The sequence below is a fragment of the Amia ocellicauda genome, chromosome 7 (genome assembly GCF_036373705.1).
Source record: "Amia ocellicauda isolate fAmiCal2 chromosome 7, fAmiCal2.hap1, whole genome shotgun sequence".
NCBI lineage: Eukaryota > Metazoa > Chordata > Actinopteri > Amiiformes > Amiidae > Amia > Amia ocellicauda.
Window position 1 is genome coordinate 34,692,149 of NC_089856.1, and position 13,530 is coordinate 34,705,678.

Sequence of the window (13,530 nt, forward strand, 5' to 3'; positions counted from 1 at the left end):
TTTTGCATTTAAAGCAGGTGGTTGGTTTATTATAGGAGTGGTTGCAATTTTGGAAGCCGCTCGTACATTTGTAATCACACACGGTAATTAAAATATCACCATCTCTTGAGTATTCTGGGGGGACACTTTGAAAAACATCTCAACTTTCCAAAAGTACCGAGCATCTGCATCTGTGTCTTTTACTCCACAAAGTCTGGCAAATATGGAAGAAACCCATTTATCCTGTCATTCCAAGACTTGATTCCTTGTGGTTGCCTCTGGTGTTAAGGGTCAGATTTCAGATCCAGTTGCAGGAAGGGGAGTTTCCACAAAACTGCTCCCACTATTTCAATTGAGATGGTGACGCATAAAAGCCCACTGAAACTGAGCCTGTCGAATCCAGTGGTAGGGACATATTATTAATGGACAGATTACCTTATATAAATTGTGGAAGAGCAGAGTGAAAGTGGAGTATGATAGAAATGTGTAAATGTTTGATCTTGGCACTTTGTTTTTAACACATACAGTTTGCACTCTCACCTTACCTCTAAAAAGAACAATATAATTATCCAACGTTTCTGCAAGGACCCTCAATCAATCAATTAAATATAATCTACATACACATATGCAACTAATAGCGCTCTTTTCCATCTGTCTATGTAAAAGATGTGTAAAAGAAACCTATCTGGATGTTTCGAGTACTTTCTCTCCATCTTTCGTTGCCATAGCACCAACCCACAACATGGCCTTTCTGCTGTAAAAGTGCAGCGCCGCTCTCTAGGCATGTCTCTCAGCAGTGGCCAATCAGAGAGCCGGATGGAGGTCACATGGGTGTGTCTGGCGGCCGGTGTGCTACTATGTTGCGGGTTGACGGAGCTATTGCGCAGATCCCAGCCAAAGACACAGAGCCGCTTTGGACGTTGCTTAAGTAACACTGCAGAAAGATTTTGCGTTTCTGGGTGTTTTTTTGTTGTCGTCTAACTTACAGTGATCGGACATGTTTAACAGCCTTCTCAGGGAATTTGACGAGGATCCATTCTTTGCGTAAGTGAATTACTGCCAGAGCCCGTCACTCCGTCAATACAGCAGTCATGTTGAATGAATAAGTTACACTGGTAGTTTGTTGTGCTTTTGCATGTATTTAATCCGCCGGATGTGAATTGCTGCTATGTATGTATTTATTTATTTATTTATTTATTAATTATGATTATTTTAGCATTAAATACATTGAAGTGCAAATGCTTTAATTCGAGCATTCGTTTTATTGTGTTATTCTGTGATTTACACACACACTGCTGTATCTTCCTAAAAACCTACATTGTCATACACATCTGTTACACTTACCTATTTTAGAATTGGATGTCTGTGCATATATTGTTCTGCAATTCACAAATTAAAATGAAACAAGAATAAACACCCTTATAAACAAGAGTTTTTGCGGTGGTTGTGGTCTAATGTGGTCAGATTTTTTTTGTTTCTTCTTTTTAATCACCTTCTGCATACAATGTGGAAACAGTATTGCAGCTGCAACCCCATGCAACCAATAATTGTTTCTCTGAAGTAGCTGGGAGGTTGGGTGGACCACAAACCAGAAAACCTTTTCAGAAACCCATGAGCAGCAGCCCTTGCTGTCACTGGTGGAGGTGGTGAGCTCCCAGACTGCGACCTGCCAGTGCTTCTCTTCTGAGGGGCTTGAGGTTAAAAGTGAGACTGGAGTGCTGCTCCCAAAATACCCCTCACGGAGTAGCTGCCTTCGAAGTCTACATTCTCTTTTAAAGGGAGTGCAGGGCCTCGCGAAAAGGGGCAGGTGATTGGGTCAGAGCCCACATCATGCTGCAGATAATTTAGTGCCACTAACTGTACTGTGTGTAGCCACTGTTGTTACCTCTTGTGGGTGAAATAACAATTCAACACAACTTAAAATAATGCTGGGGCATAGTCTCTGTGCACACTGAAGTGACTTGCAGGCAACAGGGGTTCATCATGAAACAATATTTCTTTATCTGGAAGTGCATGTGATTCATGTCTTTGATTGTTTCCCAGAAGCACATATGTCTTTTTGGTTCAAGACACAATCTGGTTTAATGGCTTGTCCCATTCCAAACATGTAATTTAATAACTTTGGCAACAGTAGACACTAAATATTGCTTTACTAGATAGCCAGTAACATCTGTGCTAGGTTTTAAATATATGACTACAATATTGAATTTAGTTTTCAACACACATTCAACCCTAATTTATGTATATGGAGTATTATAATACTTCAGATTAAGCACCATTTTCTTGTGATGGAAATGTTTCCAATTCTAAATAGGTGAAAATGATATGTTATCATGAAGAGACATTGGGATTTTCTACAATTGGAATTCTTTTAATTTTTTGTCTAAACTGACCTGAGTAATTGAGACTGCAGGCAGCCCAACAATGGTATGTATAGTATGTCAATAAAGGACGCCATGTGCTTCTTGGAAACTCTATGCTTAAGATCTGTAAGTATATTCATTGAGTTCTATACATAGAGCTTTCTTACACTGCTAGTTTTCTCCAGATAAATAAATCACTAGTGTTGAGTTGATGCATAACTGTATGCTTTAGTGTCTGATCAGGAATTGCCTAATTATTAATGCAGTTTTTAATTACACTATAAAAGTGTCCTTTCTGGTTTGTTTTAAGTACAGTTAGGTCATTTTACTTTATTAAAAATACATTGTTAAATTTCTAAAACAAATTCATAGTGTTTCTTATTAAACACAAATATATATTTTGAAAGAAGAAAAAAACTGACTGTAGCCTTTCTTTTTAAGAGAACCCCAGTTTCAAGTGGTAAATTGTAAAAGTTGTAAACATCAGTGTGTAGTTATAAGTAACAAATACTACTATACAAGTAACCAGTGCATAAGTGTTGTGTTATTTGTGCACTCATACTTGTTAGATTCTACAAGTTCCTGCCAAGTGGAGTTACTTTGCCTTGTTGGATATGGCTGTAATGATTTGCTTGTAAGTGATATCAAACATATTTCAGTCTCTTTCAGCAGATTTGTTTAAAGACTTTAATCACTAAAACAAGAGGCTGCCTTTGGACACATGGCAATGTTTCAGTCTGGCTGTGTGAGACATTGCTGAGAATCCTGCTAACAGAACTCTATGGTTATTTCTTTGTAGTAATGCTTTGTAAGTAGATGTGATCCCAGAGTACATTAAACAACTCATAATGTGGTAACAAAAGGTTTTTGTCTTTCTTCAGAATTGCACAGGTAATGTTTGTAATATTAACAGTGTCATCGACTTCTTTTTCCACATAGTGATCCCTTCCGGGCACACAGCGAACATGTGCGTCAGATGATGAGAAGTTTCTCTGAACCCTTTGGCAGGGATCCCTTCCCCAGTGTCACTGATGGTAGAGCCGGAGATCGGAGAGGAAACCTTCATTCCAGCACGGCACTGAGAGAGGGCCACAGGGTAAGAGTTTCATAACCTGGATTTATGCACTCCAAAATCTGTGTGCCCACAGACCACACGAGCGTCAACTGCATCGCCTGTCCCCGACACCGTAATGAGTTTTCATATGCTAGGAGTTGTGAGATAGTTAGAACAACCATGCCAGTGAGTAAATGAGTATTGTTAATGTTTTTGTTTAAACCTTTAATAATTTCTTCATTGTGGGTTCATTTTGGGATTTGGGGTTCATTTATCTTCTCCCACTCAAGGGCAGTAGCATTAAGGTGGCTTTAATGTTCCAGAATATCCTTTCTTAAAACCTCATGAGGTCACAATAAAAACTGAAGATCACTGATGACTTTTCCAAAAGCATTACTTCCTGACAGCGTTCTGTTTCTGTCAGTTGAGAAGCTGCCATAAAGATTGTTCTTTAGTTTTGTTTTAATTTAATCATCTTTATTATTGCATCTTTTTTTTTTTTTACAGTTTGTGCTAGAGTTTGACATATTGAAATACTGAGTCTTGAAGGCAGGAATTGGCTCTTATCTCCACACAAACACCACAGGGGCTACTTAGTGGACAACTCGCCGTACAACCAGCTGTGTGTATTTTCAGACCTCACGATCAGGCAGCCACCTGGAGGCTCACATTTTCATAGACTGGCCTGTCACTCAGAAACGAGATGAAGAAAAAAACTATACTGAAGGTCAACACACACACACACACACCTGGAGGCATTGTTTATTTTAGAAACCGGCTATTTCTGTATCACTGCTTTAAAAACGAGGGTTTCTTTGTGTGCTTGCTCTTGGAGTGTCAGCAGAGTGGTTTTTGGTGTCTTCCAAAAGCTCCAGGGAGCGTGCTCAGTGTGATTGCTTCAGTGCCGTGGCTGAAGGCTAACCGCTTTAGTGGAGTTAAAGCAGGAACAAGGTGTGTGCATTTAAGAAAAAATAAGTGATGACCTATACATGACTTTACCTTGTTGTTATAAAGGGATTGAGTTTGCAAAAAAAACGTGTTGCACTCTGACAGTGCAGTTTTGATGCGAATTCACAGCAGAAAGTCTGGCACCTTCACTTTCCCTCCATGTAAAACCATGTTATGTGATACAAGGTACAGGGGTCACAGAAAAAGAAAATTGTACAAGGAGGATAATTGCCATACTCTGTAACCCAATAGTAGCACAGTAATATAGGACTTATTAAACACAAACGTCTGTCATCTGCGGGTCACAGAAGGTTACTGCTGAACATCCAGTTTGTCTAAGATCAGAGTTATCTTTAGCTGGCAGTATTTATAGAAGCCGAGGGCCACATTGTTCTGCTGACGGTATTCTTATTAAAATGCTACAATTGTTCTTCGGTTCTATCTTTACCATGGAGAGAGAGAGAAATCAGTATGTATTATTTACCCAAACCTTTTTCTTTTGATTTTGCTTCACTGTCAAAATAGTGTGCATTGGTTCTCTGTATTTAAAAATCACCAAGTTTCTACATATACTAATTCTGAACCCCGGGATAATAGTTTTAAGACCACAAATAAATATTCAAATATCCTATGAATTAGGTCACAGCTTATGCTACAGGCGGAGCTTGAGGGTAGGCAGGAAGGCATTGATTGTAGAAATAACTCCTCATATGAGCTCACAAAGTTCCTGCGCATTAAGTTCACCTTTCTTAAAGACAATGGGCATAACGTGCTCAAGGCAAAAGAACAGGAAGGTTTTGTGTTCAACTTTGATTCCGTAAAGGTTTAATTCTTGTGTTGCCTGAAGACACCTTCCAGCAAAGGGTCTTATGATTACCAGCTGGCTGTGTTTTGAAAAGCCCAGAAGTGCTAAACATAGGTTTTGCATTCTCCTCAACTATCAAGTGCTAATCTGTCTCCTCTCTCTGTAGTGTATATTTATCCCCAGTAATTGCTTTCATCAAATGCCAGTCTGTTCATAGACCCATGACCTTTTTTTCGCAGAAGCAAGTTGAGAGGCTACAATCAGTAGACATGTCATGTTTCACAATAAAGCATATGAAAGTGCTTTATATAATAATGTCATTTGTGTGAGTGGACTGGGATGTAGCCTTTCTGTAATTCTGTAATGTACACTGCTTTTGCTCAAATAATAATGCCCTTCTTTCCATTTTATTTTAGTGTTGTAGTATTTAAGAATATATATGTGTGATTATTATTATTATTATTATTATTATTATTTGTATTATTTGGACAACCCTATTTAAATAATCTGCTTTTTGTAATCTACCAAAGAAATGTATATTGTGTCAAGCAGCTAACCCCTAGTAACCCCTTGTAAGCAGAATTACAATTTTAACCCAATGGTCTTGGGTATTTTTCTCCATTCCAGGGCCTGTGAATACACATACAACTTGTCTTCAGTTTCATGGCTGGATGGGCCTATCAGGTTGCCAGCCTATTCTGATTTCAGAGCTATTTGCTGGCTTAATATAATCTTGCAGTGAAACTACAGAGACAGAAGCTGTTTCATAACTGTAGTGTTCAGTATTCAATCCCACAAACCCAGTAATTTGGAACTAGACTTTTGCTTATGTTATGCCAAGAGTGATTGTCAAGGTGCTTTCTTAGCTGTTTTAAGTGAGTAAACTAGAAAGGGAAAAGCACATGTAACAATGAGAATAACTCATAAAGGACTGCTAAATTCCAAAAGCTTTAGATTGGCCTTTTTCAGAAACTGTATTGATGCAAGTTTATCTACTTGAACATGATTAATTAAGTCTCCACACAATTAAATACAGGAAATCCATAGTAAGAGTTAATGTATTGTATGGTGAGGCTTTTGAAACCCTACTGAGCTGCAGATTTAGATTCGGACAATCTTCCATGTTCTCTGCATTAAAATGTGTTTGTCTCCTTGGTTATTAGACAGACCATGGTGCTTAGAGTTTGATTTGTACTATGGGTTCAAGTAAAAGTTGCTTTGATTCAGTGCCATGCTGTAATAACACTCTTCCATTTGGAAGGTCATGTTAGGGGCTCTGTATGTGCCCAAACTTTTATATGACAAGCCAATAAAAACCATATGTGAATAAACTTTGGTATTCAGTCACCATAGTGACGTGAGCTATGGGCCTGATGCACTTAAAATAATGTGTTAAAGATCATGCCATTGATGCGTTGGATTTTACACTTTTAACCCCATCTAAAAATATGACTTGAGCAGAAATATACATTGCCTCATGGGCTTTATTAGTTCATAGACACTTCCATAAGCGTTGATAGTTTTACTTTAGTATGACCTTTGAAACTGCTGACACAGTGGCTTGAAGTGGCTTAACCGATTGGATCTCCAAATGATTCCTGGAATATGTATCTATTTCACTGCCAAATCCTACAATAATCCTCAGCACTGGATGCAAATTAATGGTGAGAGAGTATAATTTGCAACACCCCAGTAATCATGTCTTGTGCTGTTATCTAAATAGATTTAAACTGGATCAAATATTTTGATTGCTTACCATCGGTGGGTTGATCATTACTCACAAAGGGGATGTTCTTTCATGATCTAATGCAAATATTTGTTTCAATCAACAGAAACAATATAAATATATATAATATGAATGGCTTTGGATATGCACCATAGATTAAATCCGCCCTAGTGTTCATCATTATTTTGCTGCAGTGATATTTTCCCATGGCAAAATAATTGAATTTGTTTTACTCCTTGCACGGCAGAATGTATTGTATAAGTTATGAAATTGTATATGATGTTTCCTTAATTTGTTATCTTTCAGGGAATGAGCCAGTCTCTTATGCCTTTTGGCAGTTTCGGAAGTACAGTGAGTATTACTGCATGCGCAAGTGAAACTGTAAACATTTCTGTTTCTGCTACTGACTTGAGGCATGTTTTAACTTTATCGCAAACCTTTGACCTTTTCTCTAGCTCTTAAGATACATAATAACCTTTGTGTGTGTGTGTGCATACATTGTATTCATACCTGAGTGATTCTCACATGTGTAGAAGATATCCCGTCAACATAAATATTCTGTGTCTGTTAAATGTGAATCAATCAGAAGTGTGAGGCGAGGAGTATATTTTTGAACCTTTCATCTCGTGGGCCTGCGTTCAAATGGGATTGTTCACCAGTGAGGAGTGATTGGTGTCTTTGGTTTTGTCCCCTCCGGACCTTCAATCAAAATGCCACAGCTGGGCACATTTTGGCAGATTTGCGGCACTGGCAGAGCTCTGTAGTGAAATGCCATGAGGACTGAGCTTTATTAAGTTCATGGGAGGAAATGCTTTGACTGTTATTGCTGCTGACACTCTGCACTCCCCACTGCTAGTACCATTGATGCTTATTCTGCATGATCATAACATTCACCAGCCCCATATTCAAACAACTAAAATCAATGCACTGGGAAGTCTTTGAAGCAAACAAAGCCATTAGGTAGCATAACTACCAGGCTAAATGTAAGGAACACCCATTGAGCAGAATATAATACTGCAGTTGCTGATCCTTTTAATATTAATTACAGATCGAACTCTCCACAGTTAGAGACTGCTTTGTAGCTTGGAGATAGTCTGGCATGCTTAACAAATAATATATATTATGATGATTATTATTATTAAGAAGTCAAACAGCAGACCATATTGAACGTACACAACGTGCAGAGCAGGAGTTTTACAACAGCAAAATGAATCTGACTTAAAAGCTTGACTTTATGGCATGAAAATGTGTTGTCTGCAGGAAATGGAGGCCAGGAATCCTTTCAGCATGATGGATAGTATGATGTCAAGCATGAGGAACAGAATGGTGGAAATGCACAGGAATTTTGTAAGTTCCTTTTTCTTACCTTTTCAGGAATGTGATTATTATTATTCTCCGAAGTATACATTAATATATATATATATATATTTTTTTTTTTTTTTTGCTGTAATGTCAGCTTGCATGAATTCCTAATGGTAAACTTAGGTTGGAATAGTTAAATAAAATACAATGTGCTTTGTGAGTCTCACCTTGTCCGGCAGTTGCTTTCTATGTCCATTCCGATGTTTTGTCTGACAGGAGAATCTGTCCAATGACTCCAACACGCACTCCTTCAGCTCCTCCTCAGTCATGACGTACTCTAAAGTAGGGGATGAACCCGCCAAGGTCTTCCAGGCCTCCAGCCAGACCCGCAGAGCTCCTGGTGGGGTAGGTCTATGACATCACCCTAGTCAGGCCTAGACCAAATCAAAGCCTTAACATTCCTGCAGATCGCACAATACAGATTTGTACACCTTGGCAGTTTTTGTTATATGATTATTAGTAGAAAGTGGCGTCTGACTAAAACTTGATTGGATACACTTTGGAAATTTGCGACTCTGGTATGGTTCAAGGGTTTAATCTGGTCTAGGCCTTAGAGCAGACATGAAATCTTAATTAAAAAAGCATGCAGTAAGGGAAAGTACAATCCTGTCCTGATCATCTTCATGAAAACATTTTGTTTCTCTGTGGGCGGCACTGTGTTTGTGTGAAGCTCACCCACTGTGCTTGTGACTTTGCAGCTGATGTACCATTCAGTATTTGTGCAGTTCATTGGGAAATACGCAAATCTCATTATGCAGGAACCCTGCAGTAATTTATCAAAGGGCTGCCATTAATAAAACTGTTTCAAGGTAGCTACATAGTCACCAACCAATCTGTTTGAAAGTTTCAGAAATGCATATGCTAGTTATTTTCCATGCTGTTTTGGTGGTGAGAGCTGTATGTTTTGTATCTTAATTATTTGTTTGACATGTAGAGTTCCAGCATGTTTCCCTTCATGTTTGTGGATTTGTAGCTGTGTGAATGAACAAAAGTATGTTCATCATGTATCCAGGATTCTAATTGTTCACAGTTAAAAAAATGTAATAGATCACACCTTTTCCTAGGCTGTAGTAGTAGATAGTGATAAACATGTGTGGCTGTTAACTTGTGTTGGTTGTGTAACTTCAGTGTGGTGAATGTACTTGCCGATACTGCATATTTCAGATCAAAGAGACGCGGCAGTCACTGAAGGATTCCGAGAGTGGCGTTGAGAAGATGGCCATCGGACATCACATTAACGATCGAGCGCACGTCATTGAGCAGAAACAAAACAAGAAAACTGGAAATCAGGAGTTGAATCAGGAATTTGTCAACTTGGACGAATGTATGTTTGTATTTAATTATCTTTCTGTCTTCCTTTAAATGCACATTTGAACCTCCTTTTAACTTGTTAAACAATAAAACAAAAAATACTAATCTGTTCAAATTACTATATGAAATGAGAACAATCATAAGAACATAAGAAAGTTTACAAACGAGAGGAGGCCATTTGACCCATCGTGCTCGTTTGGTGTCCATTAATATCTAAGTGATCCAAGGATCCTATCCAGTCTATTTTTAAATGTTCCCAAACTTTCAGCTTCTACCACATCGCTGGGGAGTTTGTTCGGATTGTGACGCCTCTCTGTGTGAAGAAGTGTCTCCTGTTTTCCGTTTTGAATGCCTTGAAGCCCAATTTCCATTTGTGTCCCCGGGTGCGTGTGTCCCTGCTGATCTGGAAAAGCTGATCTGGAAAAGCTCCTCTGGTTTCATGATTTTGAAGACTTGGATCAAGTCCCCACATAGTCTCCTCTGTTCCAGGGTGAAAAGGTTCAGGTCCCTCAGTCTCTCAGTAGGACATTCCCTTCAGACCTGGAATAAGTCTGGTTGCTCTCCTCTGAACTGCCTCTAGAGCAGCGATATCTTTCTTGAAGTGTGGAGCCCAGAACTGCACACAGAATCCAGATGAGCTCTAACTAGTGCATTGTACATCTGAACATTACTGCCCTTGTTCTCAATTCTACACTTTTGACAATATACCCTAGCATTGTGTTTGCCTTTTTTATTGCTTCCCCACATTGTTTGGATGCAGAAAGTGATGAGTCCACATAGACTCCTAGATCTTTCTCATGCGATACTTCATCTAGTTCTGTTCCTCCCATAGTGTAATTATAGTGGATATTTGTGTTACCTGCATGTAATACTGAATATTATCTAAGTCCCTTTGAATAGCCTGTGATGCCAAGATTGTATCTGCTGAGCCACCTATTTTAGTATCATCTGCAAATTTGACAGGTTTGCTAACTATCCCAGAGTCCAGATCATTAATATAGATTAGAAAAAGCACAGGCCCTAGTACTGATCCCTGTGGAACTCCACTAACAACCTCACTCCAGTTAGAAGCAACTCCTCTAATCGACATCCTCTGTTTCCTACACATCAACCAGTTCATAATCCATCAACTTACATTACCCTGAATGCCTACAGCTTCCAATTTGAGGATCAGTCTTTGGTGTGGAACCTTATCAAAAGCTTTTTGAAAATCTAAGTATATCGTATCATATGCTTTCACATGATCTACAGCTGCAGTTGCATGTTCAAAAAATTCTAATAAATTAGTAAGACATGATCTGCCTCGTCTAAACCCATGTTGACTATCTCCAAGAATATGGTTTTTATGGAGATGCTCCTCTATTTTCTGTCTAATCATTTTTTCCAACATTTTACAAGTAATGCAGGTGAGACTGATTGGTCTGTATTTTCCTGGCTCAGTTTTGTCCCCTTTCTTGTGGATTGGTATGACATTTGCTGTCTTCCAGTCAGTTGGCACATCCCCTGTTCTAAGTGTCATTTGGAATATTTGAGTTAGTGGCCTATAAATAATTTCCCTAATTTCTTTATGTATTTGTTGGAAATATACCATCTGGCCCAGGAGATTTGTTGGTTTTTAATTCTGCTAGTCCCTTTAGTACCTCCTCCTCATTTATCCTGATCTCTCTTAGGATTTGACTGGACTGATTGTTAACCTGTGGCATGTCATCTGTTTTTTCTTTTGTAAAAACCTCTGTGAAATACTCATTTAGAACATTTGCCACATCTTGTTCGTTTTCCAAGATACCTCCATTTTTGCCTTTTATCTGTTTCACTTCCTCCTTTATTGACCGCTTGCTGTTGTAATATTGAAAAAAGCTCTTTGCTCATACCAAAATAGGCTTATTTACGGAGCTGGCTATTGTTTACATGTTGTCACAGAATATGTTGTAGAATGCACATACACACATTTTAAAGGAAATGCATTGAGGTTTAGAAATATTCATTTTATCAAGGGAGAGTTTAAAGAATCCCAGTGTTGTCCCTTGTTGAGTATCGCGAAAATCTTGTCCCAAAGGTGATCTATGCCCTTTCTTAACAGCTGAAGCTCAGACATTTGATGAAGAATGGCAGAGGGAAGTGTCCAAATTCAGGCCATCTGTTCCTCTGTCCCGCTTAGAAGCACCTAAACAAAGAACCGTTCACCGTGCAGCAATCGCCAACACCACTGACGAAGGGAAAAGGTAATGACAACGAGGATCTGTATCCGAATGTGTTTGTTTGTGATTTTGACAGTATGCGTTTGACTGATTTGTTGTGTTTTTTTCCTAGGGAGAAACATCATCCGAGAGCTCCTGCTGAAAAGAAGAAGAACATTCATTTCGAAGAGTTGAACGTGAAGGGCTCGGGAGTAAAGAAGCAATAAGCAATTAAACATTTTCCAGCAACAAAATATTCTGGTGCTTCAACGTGTATCTCAGACCAATCTCTCCCGGTTCTAAATCTTTGATTTGCCTCTTTGTAGGTCAGTCTGGTCATGGACTGATCCTAAATGTTGAATCTCTCATTTTCTGCATTCACATTACAATCAAGGATGTATGTGTCGCCTTTTCAACTGATTCGTGGAGCAAAAGTACTTCATTACCTCAAACAGCATCATGTCAGTGGTAATTCCTAACAATCGTGTGATCAAAAATAAATCCATACGCACGTGCAAGCTTTTAAAAGCTGCGTGACTTGTATTCAGAAGCATGAATTTGGTTAAATGGAATGCAAACAGATTTACATAAACAGTTAAGAGGAAATCATATAGTGTGATGAAACAGAATCTGATGTTTAGGTCACTTTCTCAGAAATTACTTTTATAATTCAGCCGACTGAGTTCATGTAAAATCTGTTCAATGGAAGAAATGAAACTTAGACTGGGAGTGGGTAGTTTTCTCTGAATATAACCTATAAATCAAATGTAAAAAATGCATTGATATATTTTTTGATAATATAATTAAACATTTCTGAATACACTTACAGATTGCGAGTTATTGCTGAATTTAGCTTTTGGTGTATAATTAATATATCCTTCTTAAGAACATATTTTTAATCCATAAGATATTTCTTTAAAAAAAAATCTATATTCCCTTTTTTATATTACCTATTGTTCTCTGATGCTAATACATAAATTGTCATTCTAGACCTGAAATAAAATAGTATGTAGGATACAAAAAAATGCAAATTAGGATGGAACATAATGTTGGCAAATGGAGATATGTCTTTACATTTTTCATTTCTATATTCTTACCCTAGGTATTAAAGATGCCAGGCCAATACTGTTGCTGTTTAGTATAATAGCTAATTTAATTACTGGTGGTTGTTGTCTATGTTTCTTAACTAGTCAGTCATTTAAATGTTCAGACATATTAGTTGTAAGCAATTAATTTAAAACAAATAAATCTCAATAACTAACATGTCTGAGTTTCTGTCTCAGAGAAAGGCAATGAAATACAATTGTGCGGCTTTTGACCAGTATTGTATGTACCAAGTTTCCAATACAATCGTTCGCTCTTCTTTGCAAGGATTTGCTTCACTGATGGTAAATAAAGATGACGCTGCTAGAATCCCACTTTCAACACCTGACTTCGGTGGACAGAAAATCTCTGACCTTTAATAAAATCGGTTCACCTTTTTACTCCTCTGATTTCTTTGTGATTATTCAGCGTTTAGTAGGCCTACAGTTGATAATGGCTGTCAAACTGTAGTTTCTATTTCAGTCCTGAGCTGGCAGTGGCATCTGGTAGAACTGGCAGCTGTAGCAGTTTTGTCAGCCTTGTTCATTTTGTGGGGCGTAATCAGACTGGTTCATCTTTCTTACGGGACCAATCCTTAGTGTGTATAACAGCAACTCCATCTTTAATTGCAAAGAATCGAAAACACTGATTTGGGGTAAGTAGGCAGGATCTGACTGATACAGTATACTTTGACTGTGACCCACAGCAAATAGGTGCTGATT

The 13,530-nt window shown here is 38.3% G+C and overlaps 1 protein-coding gene across 3 annotated transcripts; it reads left to right on the plus strand.

Moving 5' to 3' along the window:
• Positions 1 to 831: 831 nt before the first annotated feature.
• On the plus strand, positions 832 to 13,209 carry mlf1 (myeloid leukemia factor 1). Of its 3 annotated transcripts, XM_066709342.1 has the most exons (9): positions 2,389 to 2,406; positions 2,912 to 2,976; positions 3,282 to 3,438; positions 7,182 to 7,226; positions 8,136 to 8,222; positions 8,454 to 8,582; positions 9,402 to 9,561; positions 11,629 to 11,770; positions 11,859 to 13,209. In XM_066709342.1, exons 1-9 carry the CDS (start codon positions 2,404 to 2,406, stop codon positions 11,950 to 11,952), a joined length of 882 nt encoding a protein of 293 aa, XP_066565439.1. In that variant the 5' UTR covers positions 2,389 to 2,403; the 3' UTR covers positions 11,953 to 13,209. The 3 variants fall into 3 exon arrangements, with proteins under 3 accessions (XP_066565440.1, XP_066565439.1, XP_066565441.1); XM_066709343.1 differs by lacking the exons at positions 2,389 to 2,406; positions 2,912 to 2,976 and adding an exon at positions 832 to 1,023; XM_066709344.1 differs by lacking the exon at positions 8,136 to 8,222.
• Positions 13,210 to 13,530: the final 321 nt, after the last annotated feature.

Coding starts and splice junctions, on each gene's coding strand:
- mlf1 (XM_066709342.1), top strand. Junction 8,583..9,401: donor CCCGCAGAGCTCCTGGTGGG/GTAGGTCTATGA, acceptor TGCATATTTCAG/ATCAAAGAGACGCGGCAGTC. Junction 9,562..11,628: donor ATTTGTCAACTTGGACGAAT/GTATGTTTGTAT, acceptor CTTTCTTAACAG/CTGAAGCTCAGACATTTGAT.